The sequence below is a fragment of the Amborella trichopoda genome, chromosome 7 (assembly GCF_054954075.1).
Source record: "Amborella trichopoda isolate Santa Cruz 75 chromosome 7, AtrichopodaSantaCruz75HAP2 v2.0, whole genome shotgun sequence".
NCBI lineage: Eukaryota > Viridiplantae > Streptophyta > Magnoliopsida > Amborellales > Amborellaceae > Amborella > Amborella trichopoda.
The window spans coordinates 5,710,729-5,732,735 of record NC_142342.1 but is presented as its reverse complement, the minus strand read 5'-3'; the positions used below and the strand labels follow the sequence as shown (position 1 = coordinate 5,732,735).

The window sequence follows — 22,007 nt, the reverse complement described above, 5'->3', positions numbered from 1 at the left end:
TAAAGTAGAAAACAAAATTTTCATGGTAAATTATTTTATACACGCAGGCCCTAGATGTCTGTATAAGCTAAACGATGGAGATTGCAACATGTTGCTACATTCTCTATTGTCTGCTCGCGTAAAACCTCTATTATTTTTAGTTGGACAGTGGAGATTGCATCATCTTTGCATAAAATCTCTACCGTCCAATGTAGTTGGATAGTTGCAGCGTATCGCTATAGTGGAGACGATGGGTTTGTCTCCAGTTTTAGTGTTTATTTTAGAAACAAATACATTAAAACTATGTATTACATAAAAGTATTTTTTTGTGTGTGCCGGTGTCAAGAGCAAGGCAACACTGTATTTAACCGCATCACATTATCTGATATAATCCAAATAAAGATTGCACTCAAATATCGAGATTCAAACCTGATCTCTATAGTAATTAGATGATACATTTGTGAGAACGTATTAAAACTAAATCCCTATGTAAATCACTTAATAAGATTTTTAAGCCTATTTTTGGAGTTGGGGTATGTTAGGCATTAAAAGTTTAGCAAGGGTATAGCCCCTCTTTTAGAATGGAGTAACGTGGCGAGTTTATATTGGGGGTGCTTTAATTTTGGATATTGCCACAAATGGCAAGGTTGCATAGCAAAACGGCTATAAAAAGGGTGACATTTTTAGCCAATTTAAAATTATTTTTAGGATACGAAGAATCAATATCAGCCGTTGAATGACCAACTGATTATAAAGTCAATTAATCCCAGCCGTTGGTATCGTTTTTGACTAAGTGGACTGCTAGTGAGGTGGTAATGGTGCACTGGGAGGATAAAATATTGGATAAGATTAACACATGGCACTCAAATAATATAGATAGGGTGTAATTATTCAAAAGAGATTTAAATCTTATGTGCTTTTTTTTTTTAATTTTTTAAAAAATGTAATTTAAATCTTACATGTATATATGTATGTGTGTAGGATAGAAACTAGTATCTCTCTATTACTATACTATCTCTGTAGATGATCCCTATTTTATACTTCAAGTTTTGAGCCAATCTTTTTGAGTAATATTTTATACTTTAAGTTCTCTTAACCAATCTTTTTATTCAAAGGAAAAAAAAAAAAAAAGCTCTTGGCCTCTTTCACTTTTCACTCGCACTTTCTCTTGGCCTTTGTCCAGCTGGAGCTGGGTCGGGCCAAAACAAATGAAATTTTTTTTAAGGAAAACGTTAGAAAAGGTCAGCCCAACTGGGTTGACACTAGCCACAACCGAACCCTTGGGACACAGTTTGTGCCCAAAGCCCCAACTAGATTGCAACTAGCCACAACCAAGCCCTTGGGACACAGTTTGTGCCCAAAGCCTTACGCTTTAAGGAAAATTATAGATACCCCAAAATAAACTTTGTGATATTAAAAGTATTGGGTAGGATGTCTATAAAATTTATTTTAAAAATATTTTAAAAAAAAGTCTTAAAAAATAAACTACACGGTCAATTTAAAATATCTTAAACGATTTTTTTTACCACGAGATTTAAGGCATATTTACGAAATTTAACGCATATATCCTAAAGTTTCTCAAAAGTTGGATATAGATCTAGTTTTGTTTCAAATTCGATTGACTGATTCTTACATTTAGGCGTGATTGAGTCAAAACCTATCCCTTGTATTCAGGTATAATCCAGTCTAAGGGAAGTTATCGCACCAGAGAGAACCTTTGAGTTTGATTGAGCATTGGGAAATGGGTGCGGTTTGTATATATCCTACGCTCTAAACAATCAAATTAGAGCCACTTTCAAATAGTATCGAGAAATGTGGTTTTAATATTGAAATTTTTTGCGATAACTTTAAAATATACTTTCACCTTTATTTATAAAGTTTAAATCTTAAAAAACAATGTAGATCGATATATCTATGAAAACTTGAAAATTGATGGTCCAAAAATGTGTTATAAAATACACTATTTTCATAACTTAAAAATCCATTTTCTTCTAATGTTCATGTATCTTGATGTCTGAGATGATCAATTTGAGGATATTTAGACATCAAAACAACCTCTTCTAGTGAAATTTTTTAGGTAGGCGCTAATTTGATTGTTTAGAGCCTCAGCTCTATATAAACTTTTTCATTGGGAAATAATCACACACTTTTGATATAAGGTGGTCCTAATTAATTTTGACAATTCGATATAAAATTGGATAGTTACATTTATTCTATTGACCAAGAACAAACTTCAAAAGAAATTTTTTTGAACTTTGTGACACACCCAAGCTACATGTATTCGCATCAGATGATTATAAATAATTGTGACCTCCTTGATTCTAAAGTAAATGGTCTCCTTGTATACAATCTTATAATCACATTGAGAATCCTATAATTTATTTGGGGGTTGTTTATAAAGGGAAAAAGTTTATATGAGATTGTAACCTTAAAATGTAGAATTACAAATGCACCTCAAAAATCCATAGGAAAAGGTTGTTTTAATGATGAAAAAACCCTTTAATTGACCATCTCGATAATGATATGTATGAATATGAAGAAAAAAAAAGATTTTGAATCCTAGAAATAGTGCATCTTGCAACACATTATCTAGACTGTCACTTTTCAAGATTTTTATATGTTTATAGATCTACTTGATTTTAACCATTTTTAAAGTCTAAAATTTTATAATTAGATATGAAATGGATTTTGAGATAATCGTAATAATTTTTTATAAAATTTGGAGGTGCGACTTAATTGGATTGTTTAAGGTTGCAACCTTATAGAAACCACACCCTTTATAAGTAGACCATCTATCGTTTGTATATAGAGGTCACAATCATTTACATTAATTAGATGTCAAATTACGAACTTTGTGTCTATTCAATGACACTCTTACAACTACCCATTTTGAAATTTAAAGGATAAGAAAGATTGTGACCTCCATATACAAAAGATGGTCGTCTCTTTGTAGAAAGCGAGGAAAGGTTTTATGCTTATCCTATAACATAGAAGTTCTATACTCCCCCTACCATCCAGCCGCCCAATTTTGATTAAGAGAGCCACTTACCGTTTGATCTTAGATCCGACGTCTCAAAGTGTTTTATTTTTAGTTATTTTTATACAAATTCTATGAATCTGAAATTTGGTACATGCCATCTTCTCATTGGGGCACACCTATAAAAAGTATTAAAAATAATTTTTTGATAAAATATAATGACCAAAATACCCCTTAAAACTTTCAAAGGTATTTTGGTCATTTTATTTTATTGAAAATATTTTTTCTATATTTTTACTTGTGCGAGTTTAATAGAGGAATGGACGTCCAAAATTTGATGTTACAAGAGTTTATAAAAAAAATTAAAAATAAAAAAGTGTAGAGACGTGACATTGTGACTGAGGCAATCTTAAGCCTCCATCCAGAATGGACGGTTGGATAAGGGGGAGGATACAACTTTTATGTTGTATGGGAAGCATAGAAAGCTTGCCCTTGTAGAAAATCCTATTTATTTATATTGTTTTTTTTTATGCATTCGATTAATTTATGCTGAAAAATTTAATAACGCCATGCTAATATTTTAAGTTTTTTATATAAGGTATAAAATTTAATGCTTTTTATTTATTATGTATGGTGAAAAGTTGGGGGAAATTTTGGAAAGGAAAAAGTCTATGTATGGTGTCAATCTAAAGCAATGTGCACCTCAAAAATTCCTCTAGAAGAGAGTGTGCTGGTTTTGGAAAACCCTTCAATGATCATCTTGACCTCTAGAATCCTCTAGGGTGTTTTGATATTGGAAAATCTTCCAATTGAGGATCTTGACTACGAGAGGATTGTATATTACGAGACCATTTACAATTATTGCAAATGAAGTCATAATCACTCTTAGCCTTTAGATGACAAATTGGATGGCTTGGGTTGTGTCACAAAGTTTGTTTATTTTTTGATCTTTAAGTATAGCTAATGACACATTTGCCGCCATCCGATTCAAATATGACAGACAAGAGTGATTGTGATCTCATTGTACTCAAAATAGTTGATCAATTTATATATTTTTCTAAAACAATTTCAAGCCCTTAAAATAATATATCTTTTAACAAGTTATATGGACCATCTATTTTGAGGATTTTTCAAGTATTTATAGATGTGCTCAACCTATACTATCTAAAATTTTAAATTTCATGAATAAAGATGAAAATAAATTTTTAAACTATTTTAAAGTTTTTGATATTAGAACTATATTTTCAAGTAAAATTTAGAGGTTAACCTTACTTCTACAACAATATAAAGGTGGCTCCTTATGTAAACCTAACATGTATCCCATTTTTACATTGGGTGTGCTTCCCATATACATTAAGGGCCAGTTTGGATAGGAAGAAATTATAAATCTTAGATATTTGAAATCCAAGGAAAATTTTAATATAGGAGGAAATTATGAATCTTAGATATTTGAAATCCAAAGAACTCTATGGATTTTCAGTATCAAGGATTTTTGTCATGAATTCCTCAAATCTCTTGTTTGGATAAACTATACAAAATTCATAGATTCCTTGCAATAACTTCTATGTCCATTGTTTGGTAATAAAACTTGATACAATTTCTCTCTCTAAATTTTTATATACTTTCGCTCTCTCAAACTTAAAATTTGGGATAGTGTAGCTATAAAATTTTTGAGATAGTTTCTCTCTCTAAAATTTGATATAGTTTGTCTCTCTAAAATTTAATATACTTTTTATCCAAAATTTAAAATTTGAAATTGTCTATCTAAAATTTTGAGATAATTTCTCTCTCTAAATTTTTAGGTGCTTTACTCTTTCTAAAATTTAATATAGTTTATCTTTATAAAATTTTAAGATACTCTCTCTCGAAAATTTAAAACTTGAGATAGTCCCCCTCTTCAATAATTTTGAGATAGTTTATCTTTTTAAACATTTTTAAGTAGTTTCTCTCTCTAAAATATGATATAGTTTTTCTCTCAAATTTTAAGGTACTTTCTCTTTCTAAAAGCTAAAATTTGAGATAATTTCTCTCTAAAAATTTTACGATAGTTTCTTTTTCTAAAATTTTTTATGCACTTTTTATCTCTAAAATTTGATATAGTTACTCTCTTAAATTTTAAGATGCTTTCTCTGTCTAAAACTTCAAGGTTGAGATAATTTTTCTCTCTATAATTTTGAAATAGTTTCTCTTTTGATATAGTGTCTCTCTAAATTTTGATATACTTTCTCTTTCTAAAGTTTAAAATTTGATATACTTGTTCTCTTTAAAACTTAAATTTTGAGATAGTTTCTCTCTCTTTCATGTACTTTATCTATTTAAAATTTGATACAGTTTATCTCTCGAAAATTTTAATAAACTTTTTCTATCTAAAACATAAATTTTACGATAGTTTATCTCTCCAAAAATTTTGAGATAGTATCTCTCTTTAAAAGTTTTTAGGTTGTTTCTTTCTCTAAAATTTGATATAATTTCTATTTCTAAAATTTTAATATATTTTTTCTTTCTAAAATTTTAATATATTTTCCTTTTCTAAAACTCAAAATTCGAGATAGTTTCTCTCTAAAACTCAAAATTCGAGATAGTTTCTCTCTAAAACTCAAAATTCGAGATAGTTTATCTCTAAAACTCAAAATTCGAGATAGTTTATCTCTAAAACTCAAAATTCGAGATAGTTTATCTCTAAAACTCAAAATTCGAGATAATTTCTCTCTCTAAAAAACAAGATATTTCTCTCTAAAATTATTTTTGGCCATTTCTCTTTCTAAAATTTATAATAGTTTATCTCTAAAAGTTTAAGAATACTTTCTCTCTCTACAATTTTAAGAATACTTTCTCTCTCTAAACTTAAGATTTGATGTAGTTTCTCTCTCTAATTTTTTTTAAGATATTTTATATTTCTAAGACTTTTTAGGTATTTCCTAAAATTTGATATAGTTTCTCTCTCTAAAAATTAAAATATTTGATTGTTTATATCTCTAAAAATTTGCATATTGTTTTTATCTCTAAAAATTTGAATGTACTTTTTTTCTCTAACACGTGATAGTTTTTTTTTAAAACTTAAAATTTGAAATGGTTTCTCTCTCTAAAATTTTGAGATAGTTTCTCTCTAAAATTTGTTGGTACTTTCTCTTTAAAATTTTAAGATACTTTATCTCTCTAAAATTTTAAGATACTTTATCTCTCTAAAATTTTAACATACTTTCTCTCTCTAAAAGTTAAAATTTGAGATATTTTCTCTCTTTAAAATTTTGTGATAGTTCATCTCTCTGAAAAAAAAAAGTAGTACTTTCTCTCCCTAAAATTTTAACATACTTTTTCTCTTGAAAAGTTAAAATTTGAGATAGTTTTTCTCTCTAAAATTTATGAGACAATTTCTCTTTTTAAAAAATTTAGGTACTTTCTCTCTCTAAAATTTTCATGCCTACCAAATGCTCCCTATGTTTCGGGTCAAGGGAGCCATTGAGTGAAATCCGTGGGCCTTGGAAATGCACAAAAACACGTTTTGGTGTAGAAATGAAATCGTGAAAAAGTTGATGATTTTGATTTTCCTGATTTTAAGTATTCATTAAATAATCCAAACAATGGATTTTGACAATATCTAATGATCTTATAGGACCCTCTCCCACCCATGTGTGTAGGACCCCAAAGGATCACCATTAAAATTGACACAGATCTCTAAAAAAGTTATCACATGGGTGTAAGACTTGATTTTTCTATGGATCCGTATCAAATTTAATAATGATCATTTGAGGTCCTACACACATAAGTGGGAGAAGGTCCTATAGGTCATTTTTCATCCAAAATATTAAAAATCCATGCCTTAAAATTCATGTACCCAAACAGAACTTAAGAGCTCAGCTCCATCAATTTGGACTTGAATTTCAGTGAAAAAGTGTAGCATTTTCTATTTTTGCCTTTTGGGTTTCATTGGGTATTTTTGCCTTTTGGGTTTCATTGGGTTCTATGTTCAACTCTTCATGACTAGTGCGTTGCCTTTTTCAATGATATCCACTGCACAATTGAGAGTTTTGTAGCATATCTGGAGCAGTGAAGCAGTTTTTGGGTTTTCTTTTTACCGATTTTGATAGGTTGCTTTTGATGATATTCATGACTCATGTGGAGTATGCAAAGCATGATTTAAAAAATCTTGTGAAGGTATTTTTTCACTAGAGTACCATAGTGGACCTCTTGTTCATGTGAATCCTTGCGCACTTGATCTGAGCCTTTCATTTTCTTCAATCTGTTGAGGATGAGGAGTGTTTAAAAAATAGCCTCCACATAAGACAGATCGGTCATATATTATTAAAAAAATACAACAAGATCATTATCTTTGGTATAGGGAAGTCACAATTACTTACAACCATTCGATGTAAAATCTGATAGCTTGGGTGTGTCACAAAGTTTGAAAATAATTTTTTTATTTGAACTTGATCAATAAAATAAATGCAGTTACTCAATTTCACATCCAATTGCCAAAGTTAATTGTGACCATCTTGTATCAAAAGTAAATAATCTCATTATATATTTTTTTTTAAAAATATATGAACCGTTCCAACCGCCTTATTCATATAGAAGCCCAATTTTCCGGGCTATAGGTTTGCATAATTTCAAACATAGGTCCACATAATTCTTTGAGATTCTAAACAGGTTATCAAACACAATTATTAACATTTGGAGAGTGTTAATCTTTCGGTTCCCGAAAAAGAAGAACTTTTAGTTTTTAAGGAACATTTACTTTCAATTCAGGCTTCCACAAACCTATGTCCAAACCCTAAAACTAATTCACCACTTTCTCTCTCTAACCTACCATTCCATTTGAGCCCTTTGCTTTCTCTCTCTAACCTATCCTAATGGATCCACAGTCCTTGAAGCTCCCACCAGCAAGTTCCATTAGGCCTTTTCCATATTTTGAATATGGTAGAGTTTGTTAAGGTGAATATTAAGTGTTAAGATCTTCAGTCTATATTTGAATAAGTGGAAGTCGTTAAGTGGATAAGATAATTAGCTTTGTACTTTCTGTTAGGGTCCCTGATTAGCAAGGAAAGATGAAAATGAGAGGTGTAAAGATAATGGAGCTTTTATCAAGGAAAATTATGAATATCTCTAAAATTAACTTTATAGACATTTTACCCTGATATTTTTGGTATCACACTTGCAGTCACATTACTGTTTTTTTTTTGTTTTTACCTGTAAATATTTTAAAAACTAAAGTATCATTTCCCTGCCGTACTCCCTACCCATTAAATCTCTCGACCCGGCCCCTCTTTCTCTCTCTACCTACTCTCTCGCTCTACGCGCCCCCTCTTTCTCTCTCTGCCTACTCTCCCTCTCTCAACACGCCCTATCTCTCTGTAGATCATTGCCTCCCCCTAGTTTCTGATATAAAATTTGTCAATTCTAAGCATCTGAGGTGTGGACGATGAATTATTGGTCCATGTAAATGTCATGCCAATTATACTGAGATCTATCAATGCATTAGTGATAATGAAGTTATTAAAGCATTTCATTGTAGGAAGAATTCGATTTGTTGTGTTAGACTCATCTGGTCTTCTAACTTGGTTTTAATTTACTTCCCCACACCAAGGTAACAAAGACATTAGATGAGGAAAAAGTTTGTATAAGGTTCAACTTTAAAATGTAGAACAATAGATGCACTTAAAAAACCCATCGAAAAAGGTTGTTTTAATGTTGAGAAATTCTTTAATTGAGCATCTTGACATCGAGATATATGGTTATGAAAGGAAAAAGGATTTTGAGACTAAAAAATAATGCATCTTACAACACATTATTTAGATCATCCATTTTTAAAATTTTCATATATTCATAGATCCATTTGATTTTAACCATATTTGGAATTTAAAATTTTATAATTAGATATGAAAATAGATTTTGAGAGAATCTTAATAATATATTACATCAAAATTATATGTTATGATCAAATTTGAAAGTCCACCTTAATTGGATTGTTTAAAGTTGCAACCTCATAGAAACCACACCCTTTAGATAATACTAGACAATTCAATTAAAAGGTCCTCTTTATCATTATGATGGTTAGGACCACATAGATTATTTATTTTAAATTAAATAAATACGTCTCTAGATCTCGTAAGAAAGAGATTGTTAGGACCATATAGGTTTCATATTTCTTAAAACATCTCATTTCCTCACTAGTTTATTTATTGGAAAATGGTTTGACAGGGCTCCTCACCACAACTCATAGAAAATTGTAGTTCAAGCATCGGTAAACTTTTATATTGATCATCTTGGCTTGATCTTTATCATTATTATCATAACCCTTTCTTAATTAATTGGGGTCGGTTTGAACTTATGGTTGTGAAAAAAAAAGGATTTTAAGCTGTAAAAATAATACAGATATTATAATAAATTATCTGGATTGTCCATTTCGCCTTAAAAATAAGTGTTCATAGATATGTATGATCTTACATTTTTTGAGTTTCAATTTTTATTATCATTGTTGGAAATTCATTTTAATGCCATCATAGATATTTCTGTTGCCGAGAGTGCTTTATGGACGAGGATATGAGGTGAGGCTTTCTTGGAAGAGCTAGGTTTTTAGTGATAAAATTGTTTAGAAAAAGAATGAGATATTTTAAGAGGGGTGCTGTTTGTATAGAGCCGAGGCTCTAAACAATCAAAGTAGAGCGCACCTTCAAATAGTGTCGAGAAATGTAAATTCAATCTAGAAATCTTTGTGATAGCCTTAAAATATATTTTCATCACTAATTAAAAAATTTAAAGCCTAAAAAATAATGATCTATAAAAACTTGAAAATCTTGAAAAATGACCGTCCAAAAATGCATTACAAAATACACTGTTTCAAAACTTGAAATCCATTTTTTTCTCATGTCCATGCATCTTGAGGTCGAGATGATCAATTTGAAGATATTTGGGCATCAAAACAACCTCTCCCAGTAAAATTTTCGAGGTGCATTCCAATTTGATTGTTTAAAGCCTCACATTTATATAAACTTTTCCTTTTAAGAGATGGTGTGTATTTGTAATATGCACACGTGCACATTGATGCGTGCATGCGTGTGAGAATCGAGAACATGAAAGAGAGATGTAGGACCAAGAGCCATTTAGAGAGAGAGAAAGAGAAAGAGATTGTTTCTAGATGCAAGGAGAGAGAGAGGGAGAGAGAAAGATTGCTTTCATATGTAGAGAGAGAAGAGAGAGATAAGAGAGAGGAGAGAGAGATTGATTTCATATGTAGAGAGAGAAGAGAGAGATAGAGAGAGAGGGGAGAGAGATTGCTTTCATATGTAGAGAGAGAGAGATTGCTTTCATATGTAGAGAGAGAGAGAGAGCGATTGCTTTCATATGTAGAGAGAGAGAGGAGAGTGAGAGAGATTGCTTGTAGATGTAAAGATGTAACAGCCAAACCTCCTTATTTTCTAAGTTTGGAGGGTAGAAGGTGACAGGGTTGGGTAGAGGCCTTGACGTCTCTTGGACTCAACTCGACACCCTAACTCGCATTAGGTGACAACCCTCTCACTCTTTGAGTTTCATATATAGGGACTCCTTTCATCACGCCACTACATCACCTTACTCAAAATGCACGCCCAAGAAGGAGATGTAAGTTTTTATTTATTTATTTATTTTTATTTATAGGCTTCCTTTTATTTGTGATTTTGTTCACTCATGCCATGAATTTAGTTGTTTTAGTTGATGACATGGGAGTAGGTGCCCCTTTGTTTGAGTATAATTTGTATTATCTCAAAATAATACAATGTAATTTGTATTATCTCATTACATTCAACGTTTTTTTCTTTTTTGTATTATCTCAAAGCTTAAGAGTATATAATGTAATTTCAGGCTTAAGAGTATATAATGTAATTTCAGGTAAAAAAAGGATAAAAGAAAAGAATAAAAAATAGGTGTCGTTTGTATGAGGCTGTAATTTTAAACAATCAAATTAAGTTGTATATCCAAACTTTTTTATGAGGTGTAATTTTGGTATCGAAAATTCTTAAATGGTGTGATAATATATTTTTATCACTAATTATAAAATCTTAAACTCCAAAAATAGTTAAAATCAAGTATATCTATAAAAGTATAAACATCTTGAAATTGGACGGTCCAGATAATGTGTTGCGGGATGCATGATTTTTAGGGTTTGAAATATTTTTTTTTCTCCATATCTATACATCTCGATGTCAAAATGATCAATTATATGTTTTTCCTACATCAAAACAGCAATTTTACAATTTTAAGGTGTCAACTTTGAACAAACTTTTTTCATAAAAAATTTTCCCTAACTTTTCAAAAAGAAGAACATGTATGACATTATATGTAATTACTAATGCGTGTCTCCCTGAATAGGCTCATGTATTTTTATTTATATCATAATACTAATACCTTCAAACTTGGTAGTCCGATGTTTATTTATTTATGATTTTTGGGTTTACTTTAGATTTATCGAATCAGTATATAAAATAAATAAAATTAGATGTTGGGTTTTTAAATACTTAGATCTAATCATCCAAAAATTGGACAAAAATTAGATGTTGATTTGCACTTGTGTTGCTTGTTGTATACAACAGTCCCCGGTGGGTTTCCAACGGTCTAGATCAAAGCTATGCTGCGTATGTGGGGATGAGATTGGCCGGAGAGAGGATGGGGAGTTATTTGTGGCGTGCAATGTTTGTGGTTTCCCGGTGTGTCGGCCGTGCTACGAGTATGAGAGGAAGGAGGGCACTCAGTGTTGCCCTCAGTGTAACACTCGCTACCGCCGCTACAAAGGTGCCATGCTCATTCGTTAGCTCATTTTGCATTATAATTTCAAGGGTATTTTGATCAATAATAAATATTTGGCAAACTTTTTAATGATGGCAATACACAAAATTAATTTCCACATTGTTTAAAGGGATTATTTCTCTTAAAAATATTTCATGAAGTATCAGTCAGTGGCAATAGTTAAAAATATTAGGGGTGGTTTTCCGTGAGACTGATGATTCACTATTTTGATAAAGTTAATTGTAATAACTAACTTATCTACTAGTATCAATGTCTAAGTCATATGAAATAAACTTATAGATAATTTAACATTGAAAAACTATTTTATTTTATTCAAAATAATTTGCTGAAAATCACAAAAAAGACTAGCAACGGTGCATCTCCACTCAGTAAACAATGCATCTTCGCATCTCACCGCTCACCCTGAATCCCATAACTCATCCTCCACTTAAGTTGCTGAAAATCACAAGGTTTTAACCAGAAATAGGTAAAAATAGTTGGAAATCACAAAAAAAGTTAAATGTTTAAATAATACTTTGCATTATAGAAGTTATGTATCAAACAACTAATAAAATAACATTATCCGAAGTATTCTACTTTTAGATTAAGCTAATCTATTCCAAATAAAATTAATTGTTTGGACCTAAAAATTTCATATCACATGATTGGAATTTAATAGGCTGCCCAAGGGTAGCTGGAGATGAAGAAGATGATGATGATGACAATGATTTTGAAGAGAAGTTAGATGTCAAGAGCCATAGAGATCTTGGAGTCCACCGCTCTGCCATTGTTCCCTCGGTAATAGTAACTCTAACTCCATCACTTGATATGAGAGAGAGAGTGTGTGCGTAATTCGGAGGCGTTGCTTGCTGCAGGAAAATGGAGATCCGAACCCGCTATGGCAGCCCGGGGGTCCTGCTTATTCTTCATTCACCGGAAGTGGTAAATGTTTTCCCTTTATACATAATTCTGAAGTTCTCTCTCTGGTTCTGTCTCTAAATTGGCATAGGAAATGCATGGGAGAATTAGAGAATTAAAGTGGGGATGTTTTTGGTGGATGACAACAGTTGCAGGGAAGGAAATGGAGGGTGAGAAAGAGGTTTATAGCAGTGCAGAGTGGAAAGAGAGGGTGGAGAAATGGAAGGAGAGGCAAGAAAAGAAAGGCCTCGCCCCTAAGCAAGATGCACCTGCACAAGATGAACCAGATGACATGTTGTGAGTACTTCTGTCCATCGATTCAATATACTTACTCTCGAACAAAAAACCAAAAAAAAAGAAAATTTAAAGGAAAAATATGGCATAATGTTATTTATTTTTGATAAAAAAAATCATAATCGAATTTAGCTGTTAGGTTATGAAATTGGGCGGTTATAGGGTCCCATTAATCAGATTCAAAGCCAAAAAAAAAAAAAAAAAAATTCAACTTAGAGTAAAATCCAGACATTTATTTTTTCTTTTTTTTCTGCTATTTTTTTTCTTTCCAATTAATCCAATAGAAAAAGTCCTTGTAGAATAAAAAACGCATATATAGTAAAAGAAAGCAAAAAAGAAATATTAGAGAAAAGAGACAGCATAATGAGTATTTTTTTATTTTTTATTTCTAATAAATCAGTGGAAAATACAGGCCGCTACCTATTTTAAAGAAATTGTTTATGGTTTTCAAATGTCTTAGTAAGAATGAAAATCTAGACTGATAGCTCCGATGATGCTACCACCACGATCTCAACACATTCCCATAATAAGTAAATTACTTGAACTTGTTATCCATTAGATTCCATACAATGGGTGAATATTCCTTAAACTAAGGTTGGTTAGACATTTACACCATGGTGTGCCATGTACCAGCGTATGGTATCCCATCCCTTTCACGCTTGTTGGGATAAATCTCTTGCTTTTGCTTTACCAAAGTTTACATAGTGAGAGCATTTGCTTTTGGTACAAAAATTTACAACACCCTAAGCCATCGAATTGAGATTGAACAGTTGGGATCACATTCTTTCATGCAGAATATGAGACAATATGTTGGGTCTTCCAGCACAGTCAACTACACACCTTAGTCATCAAATTTAAAATCTGATTGCTCTTAAGTTTTTTACTGTGTTGTACCAGATTTCCAGAAAATAAGATCCAAAAAATATTGTATAAACCAGTGTAGGAAAAATTGGGCGGATCCAATTCTAACCGCTCCGTTGGCCGGTTTTGGTTTCGGCTGGTTTTGGTGAACTGACTAAGTATTTAAAAAACTATTAAAAATATATATATAAAATCCCAAAAAATAAGGAATTTTGTTTGTAATGCATTTTGTGATGTTTTTCATCATTTTGGCAAAGATCGAAAATTGTTTTGGCCATTAATATTTACTTTTACATTTTCCCATTTTTTTTAAAATTTTAAAATTACTCTTGGGCACAAATTGATTATTTAAAATCTAATTTTTTATTATTAATTTTCAACTTCATTTCGATGTGCTTTGTTTAATCATGCTTTAAATATATTTTTCATATTTTATTAGATTTTGTTTTTTGTATCTTTTTTAATTTTTTAATACTTTTTTGATCGCTCGAGACTTGCCCGATAGGCCGGTTGAACTGACCGGTTCACCGGTTAGGCCTATTGAACTGCTTTTGACACATGTCCGATTAACCGTTCCGGTTGGATTTTTCCTCCAATAGTTTAAACTTGGTGTCAAATACGAAATCGGATTGCTCAACGTGGCTAAGAATGTGTTCAAGGACAATTTTTAAACTTTGGGCATTATCAATAGCATATCCCCAACTGCTTGATTTTAAATTTAACAATTAATTATAACTTTCTTGTACCAAGGTAAACGGTCTTATATAATTTTCCTTAATTAAATACCCTTATGCCCTCTTTTTTAATGCGACATTCGTCTATAGAGCTGGGAATGGGTCAGGTCAGGTCCAGGTTGATCTGAACCTAGACCTGACCTGACCAGGTTTAAGCTATACCTAGATCAGACCCAGATGTGGGTTAGGTCCAGCTCAAGACCGACCCATCTAGTCTCCCACGGTTTTGGAGAATGGCTGCTAAACTTCTCATCCTTTATGCAACAGGATGGCTGAAGCCAGGCAACCACTATGGCGAAAGGTTCCAATCCCATCGAGCAAAATCAACCCCTATCGCATCGTCATCATCCTAAGGCTCGTGGTCCTTGGCTTCTTTTTCCGATTTCGCATAACCAACCCTGCATCCGATGCATTCGGACTATGGCTCACCTCAGTCATATGTGAAATTTGGTTTGCTTTCTCTTGGATCCTAGACCAATTTCCAAAGTGGTTTCCTATCACTAGAGAGACATATCTTGATCGCCTTTCAGCACGGTTTGAGCCCGAAGGCGAGCCTGATCGACTCTCTCCAGTCGATGTCTTTGTCAGCACAGTTGATCCATTGAAAGAACCTCCAATTATCACTGCAAATACTGTGCTATCGATACTATCGGTGGATTATCCTGTGGAGAAAGTGAGTTGCTATGTCTCGGATGATGGTGCGTCAATGCTCTTGTTCGATACTCTTTCGGAGACCGCAGAATTCGCAAGGAGATGGGTTCCTTTTTGCAAGAAGTATAGCATCGAGCCCAGGACTCCAGAGTTCTATTTCTCACAAAAGATCGATTATTTGAAGGATAAGGTGCAGCCCAGTTTTGTTAAGGAGCGTAGGGCCATGAAGGTAAACCATACTGCTGGTTTTTTCCTTAATTCCTTCACTTCTCCTTTTCTAACTTATGATAGATTGTGGAAAGAGCAAAGTAGAATTTATTGAGATTTCAAGTTCATCATTAAGATCGTCATCGACATCATCATCTGAGTTTTTTTTCCCAACTATTTGGTTTTAGCTACACGAATCTTGGTCCGCCATTATGCTCTATTAAGGGCCATACTTTTAGGAGTCTCGTATATTTTCTTACTACTTCCAAGAATGTCTAAGTTCATCATTAAGATCTAAATTAAATGTTTTGAATGTTGAAGCTTTGGTAAGTTTTGAATCACTAAACTCCAATTATGTACAAAAGTAGTGAAATTTATATATATATATATATATATATATATATCTACCCATATTTTCAGATTTTTCTAGAAATTTATTGAGAGAAAAAAAGTGCATGAAATCTAGACTTGTGCTTATATGAGTTTTTTTTTTTTTAAAAAAAATGTAATATCATTATATTGTATAACGCTTGATTACTTAAGATTTGCAGATTTGCCCTCCTTTCAAGAATTTTCATTTGAAAAACAATTACCTTAGAGGCAAGGAAAAACAAAGATTTGGACATCCCAAAGAAATTGCTCTTCCAGAAAATCATAAAACTTCATTAGAACAACTCTAAAGAGCCAGAAATCAAAGAGTTAATATGAATATTGACAGTAATGTATACTCTTTATAAATAATATTCCTTTTGTTTGCAGTAGTTGTGTATTCATATTGTCATTATTTGACATAAGGAAATATGAACTGTTTTTGTTGCAGAGGGAATATGAAGAGTTTAAAGTGAGGATAAATGCTTTGGTAGCCAAGGCTCAGAAGGCCCCAGAAGAAGGATGGGTAATGCAAGATGGTACTCCATGGCCCGGAAATAACACAAGAGATCATCCTGGCATGATTCAGGTTCCAATTTTCTCTTCTCTATGAAAATATTTGGGTAAACTGCTCTAGTAGTCTGCCCTCCCCTTTTGGGGGCCTTAAGGATATTTGTATCACTCCAAATTTGGCACATACATTTTCATCAATCTCGTGAAGAAATCCGCATAACAATATTTTGAAAAAAAAAAAAAAAAACTCAAAAATAAATTTTTAACTTGATGAATGTGGGTAGCTACATCTAGCACTTTAAAATCCCCAAATCAATTTTCTTTTGAGAATAATCATCAAGTGATTCTTCTTAAGTAGTTCCCAAAATTTCAGATTGAAATTATCCTCTCAAATAGGTTTTCTTACTAAGGGAGTGGATGTACACTATGCTCCCGAGGGAGCATAGCATAATATCTAAGCTATTATGTTCCTCCTATGGATCCACTATTGTAATAAATGCAACATTACTGTTGGAATATTTCGGGATTTAATCTCACATTTACAACAAATTTATAACAAAGTTTTTTAATTCAACCGTAAGTATATCATTTTGGTGAAATGTCTGTAAGTACCTTGTACTGCTTGAAAAATAATTATGCCCCTACATTGGGTACTTTTGTTTGTTGACCACACTACGTTGGTAGATTGTAATATGAACCTTTTTTGCAGGTGTATCTTGGTGCTGAGGGTGCACACGACGTTGAAGGCAAAGAACTCCCAAAACTTGTGTATGTTTCTCGTGAGAAACGTCCTGGTTATCAGCACCACAAGAAAGCCGGAGCCATGAATGCATTGGTTTGATTTTTCTCCCTTACTTTTTTCCATAATAAGAAGAATTTTTATAATTCAATTTTCAAAGGCATTCAAATAATGGTGCCGTTTGTTAGAGCCAAGGCTCTAAACGATCAAAATAAAACACATCTTCAAATAGTATAGCGAAATGTGGTTTCAATTATGGAAATCTTTGTGACAGCCTTAAAATATATTTTCATCTTTAATTATAAAATTTAAAGTTTAAAAAATAGTGTAGATCCAGTAGATCTATGAAAACTTGAAAATCTTAAAAATTAATGGTCTAAAAATGCATTACAAGAAGTTTATATAGAGCCCAGACTCTAAACAATCAAATTAGAGCCTACCTCAAAAATTTAACTAGAAGAGGTTGTTTTGATGCCCAAATATCCTCTAATTGATCATCTCGACATCAAAATGCATGGACTTGAGAAAAAAATAGATTTCAAGTTTTGGAAATAGTGTATCTTGTAATGTATTTTTAGACTGTCAATTTTTAAGTTATTCAAGTTTTCATAGATCTGCTCGATCTACACTATTTGTTAAGCTTTAAATTTTACAATTAACGATTAAAATATATTTTAAGGCTAGACAAAGATTTACAGTATTGAAACCACATTTCTTGACACTATTTAAAAGTGGGCTCTAATTTGATTGTTTAGAGCATTGATTCTATACAAACCACACCCTTAAGTAATAGGGTATGTTACAAATATAAAGACAGAGATGCATATGTCCGTGAGCATTGGGACCCCAATAACCAATTTTTATTTTGTATCAAAAGTTTCTAACATGTTGTTTGGTTGACTTGTTTCAGGTTCGAGTCTCTGCAGTCCTAACAAATGCTCCTTTCATGTTAAACTTGGATTGTGATCACTACATTAACAATAGCAAGGCCGTTAGAGAGGCTATGTGTTTCTTAATGGACCCTCAGTTGGGAAAGAAGCTTTGCTATGTTCAATTTCCACAACGTTTCGATGGCATTGACCTACACGATCGATATGCGAACCGAAATATCGTCTTCTTCGATGTATGTTTCTTTAACTCTGTCCTAACTGCTGGATTTATTCTTGTAACAAGTATATTACAAAATGAGAATCTTAATTGCATGAGTAACTATGAAGCCCAAATTACCAAATCCCAAGTTCAATTGTATCTTTTCTTTGAGCCATTCATGGAGGTCATCAGCAACTACTTATCAGTGTACCCTTCTTTGCATTCCTCCTTTTTAGCTAATTTAGCCGTTTCTTTTGCAGATCAACATGAAAGGCTTAGATGGAATTCAAGGTCCAGTGTATGTGGGAACCGGTTGTGTGTTCAATAGGCAAGCACTATATGGTTATGATCCCCCAGTAATGCGCAAGCGTCCAAAGATGACCTGTGACTGTTTGCCATCATGGTGTTGTTGCTCTGGTGGAAGGAAGGCCAAGAAAGGGAAGAAGAAGGGCTCATTTGAGCCATTGTATGATACAACGGCTACAAACAAGAAGCTCTCGAGACGGGGGGGAAAGGGAGGTCCTGTTTTCGATCTTGAGGAGATTGAAGAAGGTCTTGAAGGGTACGAAGAGCTAGAGAAGTCATGGCTCATGTCTCAAAAGAACTTCGAGAAGAGGTTCGGGCAATCGCCGGTGTTCATCACTTCAACTCTAATGGAAGATGGGGGCTTGCCTGAGGGGACAAACCCTTCAGCTCTAGTTAAGGAGGCCATCCATGTCATTAGTTGTGGCTATGAAGAGAAGACAGAGTGGGGAAAAGAGGTGTGCCTTTTCCTTCTCTTTTCTGTCTTTCCTTTGCTATGATATTGTTTCTTTTGCTAACTTGAAGAGTCTATGATGTAGCTTTTGTGTAAGTGGCTTGAATTTTTTGGACAAAGTTTCCAAAACATAGGCACCATATACAAAATTTGAATCTGAGTTTTATGTTTGTGGTTTGAAATTTCAATGAAGACCAGAGTTTCACTGATATAGGCAACATATACAAAAATTAAATCCAATTTTGATGTTAGCAGTTCAAAATTTAACGACTATGTTCAAATTTCATCCAAATTGCTAAAATGTATGTCTATACATGTTACAGATAGGGTGGATATACGGTTCGGTCACAGAAGATATATTGACAGGATTCAAGATGCACTGTCGAGGATGGAAGTCGGTTTACTGCATGCCTTCAAGGCCCGCATTCAAGGGATCTGCACCCATAAACCTTTCTGATCGTTTGCACCAAGTTTTGCGTTGGGCATTAGGCTCAGTTGAGATCTTCCTTAGTAGACATTGTCCTCTTTGGTATGGATATGGAGGCAACCTCAAATGGCTTGAGAGGTTCGCGTACACCAACACCATTGTCTACCCTTTCACTTCGATCCCTTTACTCGCGTACTGCACCATTCCTGCTGTTTGTCTCCTTACAGGAAAATTCATCATCCCTACTGTGAGTATCATGCCCCTAAAACACTCTGGTTTTTTATCGACCTTTTTGACATGTTAATGGTGGGAATGGAAGGTGCAACATTATATTGAGGCGTCAGACCCCCTAACCACAGATGCCCCAAACCCATCACTTACAAAGAATGCTAAAGCATATACTATAAGACCATTTATATTTGTTACAAGGAGGCCACCATTGCTCCACCATTAGATATCAAATTGGATGGCTTGGGTATGTCATGAAGTTTGAGAAATTTGTTTTGAACATTGAATTTAGCTGATGACACATTCATAACTACCCTGCCCTATTTAAAATTTAATGGACAAGAGTAATTGTGACCTCCTTGTATTAAAAGTAAATTCTCTCTTTATATGCTTCTCCTTTATAAAAGTATTGGACTTGGGTCACACTAGTGCAATTTTTAGCATTGTCATCCTGATCTCGCACTCTGCCGGATCCAAGTTTCTTGGATGAGCCCGAGCCCATGTCAACAATTCTTTAAACACTGATGTGTCCTAAATTCACTTCAAGTAACATATCTAGATGAAATTGGGGAATAAATAGGAGTGCAAATTTTAAATTTATACTTTTACGAGTACTTTTCCCTCCAATTTCTTTAAAACATGGGGTCTTGATCTCCTCTATCTCAGCTCACAAACCTAGCAAGCATCTGGTTCATGGCCCTCTTCCTCTCCATCATCGCGACCGGAGTTCTTGAGCTTCGATGGAGCGGCGTAAGCATCCAAGACTGGTGGCGAAACGAGCAATTCTGGGTGATCGGTGGCGTCTCCGCCCACCTCTTTGCCGTCTTCCAAGGCCTCCTCAAAGTCTTAGCAGGTGTGGACACCAACTTCACTGTGACCTCAAAAGCAGCTGAGGATTCAGACTTTGGAGAACTCTATCTCTTCAAATGGACGACTCTGCTCATTCCTCCCACCACATTGCTCATTATAAACATGGTGGGTGTGGTGGCTGGTGTCTCTGATGCCATTAACAATGGTTATGGCTCTTGGGGTCCCCTATTTGGAAAGCTATTCTTTGCTTTTTGGGTCATTGTCCATCTCTACCCATTCCTTAAGGGCTTGATGGGGAAACAAAATAGGACACCAACCATAGTTGTTTTGTGGTCTGTTCTCTTGGCCTCCATCTTTTCACTTGTGTGGGTTCGTATTGACCCCTTCTTGCCTAAGCAAACTGGGCCACTGCTCCAACAGTGTGGGGTCGAGTGCTAGTCTCTCTCTCTCTAGCCCCAGTTTCTAGTTATGGGTCCAAGTTTTAAGCTCTCCTTTTTTGTCTTTCTTTCTATCTCAATTTCTAGATATGGGATCTAAGCGTAAAGCTCTCTCTGCCTCTCTTCGCCCTAGGTTAACCGGTGCTTCTTGCTTTCAAGTTGAAGTTTGCTGGGTGCACTAGCTGCGAAGAAAACGTAGTGCGCTAGTGCACACGTCTCTCTCTCTCTACCCAGTTTCTAGATATGGGTCTAAGTTTTAAAGTCTTCTTTTTTGCCCTCTCTATCCCTATATGCCCAGTTTCTAGATTTGGGGTCCAGTTTGAAGCTCTCCCTTTTGGCCTAAGCAATGTATCCAAAGAGTTTGAACCCCTTCTCACTCTATGTATATGTTTTGATTGTACAAAAGTGATGTTTTGGTTGTTAATGTGACACTTCACCGGATTTGGATATAAAGTGTGAGGATTCTTGCTTTATGGGTGTGAGTTGTGTTGATTTTTTGGACTTGATAATGAGTCAAATTTCAGAAATGGCAACTCTTAATGAAGTTTGTCTCATAAATTTTTAAGATAGAAATTGTTTCTTGAAAATAAATTACCTTTTAGGTGTGCTCACTGCATTGATGGTATGAGTACGCATTATCATCTTAGAGAGAGAGAGAAAGAGAGAGAGAGTTGAATGGAGAACTACAAAGAATGGAGAAAGTAATGAAGAAACATTTGAAAAAATATATATATTTACACAGAAGGCTTCAACGACGGCTATGACAAGCTTTTTATATTTTTGTTACCTGCACGTATACTATGCTTCCCCTGAAACCTACATAGTTTACTTCTACATCCTTAGTCAGAAGACCTAATTGGGAGAATTTTATCAATCTCGAAACATTATTTTTTCGAAATGCATAGAGAATGCAATTAGAAAATTCTTTTATTGAGATTAATCTATAAGTTGAAGAGGTATCACGATAAATTCGCTGCCATGAATAAGCATGGGCATTTCAATACTTTTACCCCACTTAAGTAGCCCTGGCCAGATGATGATGTAAATACCAATGCTTGTTTGGGATTCTAAATCTACAACATATTTTCATATTCAAATCTCGTGTTTAGGTTTCTTAAAATGAAACAATGGTATTTATATCATTTGACTCAAGCTCAAGCCAAGGTGACGTGAGCCAAATGACTAATGTACCTTCAATTTTTCAAGTTTAGGGATTTATTGCTCATGTCTTTCATTGGATATGCTTGTTTCGCGTTCCTA

At 33.6% G+C, this 22,007-nt stretch overlaps 1 protein-coding gene across 1 annotated transcript; it reads left to right on the top strand.

Annotated features, from left to right (window-relative positions):
- Window positions 1-10,516: 10,516 nt before the first annotated feature.
- On the top strand, window positions 10,517-21,220 carry LOC18447318 (cellulose synthase A catalytic subunit 7 [UDP-forming]). The gene is made up of 12 exons (XM_011629891.3): window positions 10,517-10,552; window positions 11,521-11,719; window positions 12,393-12,511; window positions 12,589-12,655; window positions 12,781-12,928; window positions 14,788-15,400; window positions 16,199-16,336; window positions 16,970-17,095; window positions 17,910-18,122; window positions 18,349-18,849; window positions 19,169-19,519; window positions 20,167-21,220. The coding sequence occupies exons 1-12, from the start codon at window positions 10,532-10,534 to the stop codon at window positions 20,746-20,748; spliced, it is 3,078 nt and encodes a 1,025-aa protein (XP_011628193.2). The 5' UTR covers window positions 10,517-10,531; the 3' UTR covers window positions 20,749-21,220.
- Window positions 21,221-22,007: the final 787 nt, after the last annotated feature.

Bases quoted from the DNA above. Each gene is read 5' to 3' on its own strand.
- LOC18447318 (XM_011629891.3), top strand. From the start codon at position 10,532: ATGCACGCCCAAGAAGGAGAT. The intron at 10,553-11,520 runs GTAAGTTTTTAT...TGTATACAACAG, and splicing joins TGCACGCCCAAGAAGGAGAT to TCCCCGGTGGGTTTCCAACG. The intron at 17,096-17,909 runs GTTTGATTTTTC...GACTTGTTTCAG, and splicing joins CCGGAGCCATGAATGCATTG to GTTCGAGTCTCTGCAGTCCT.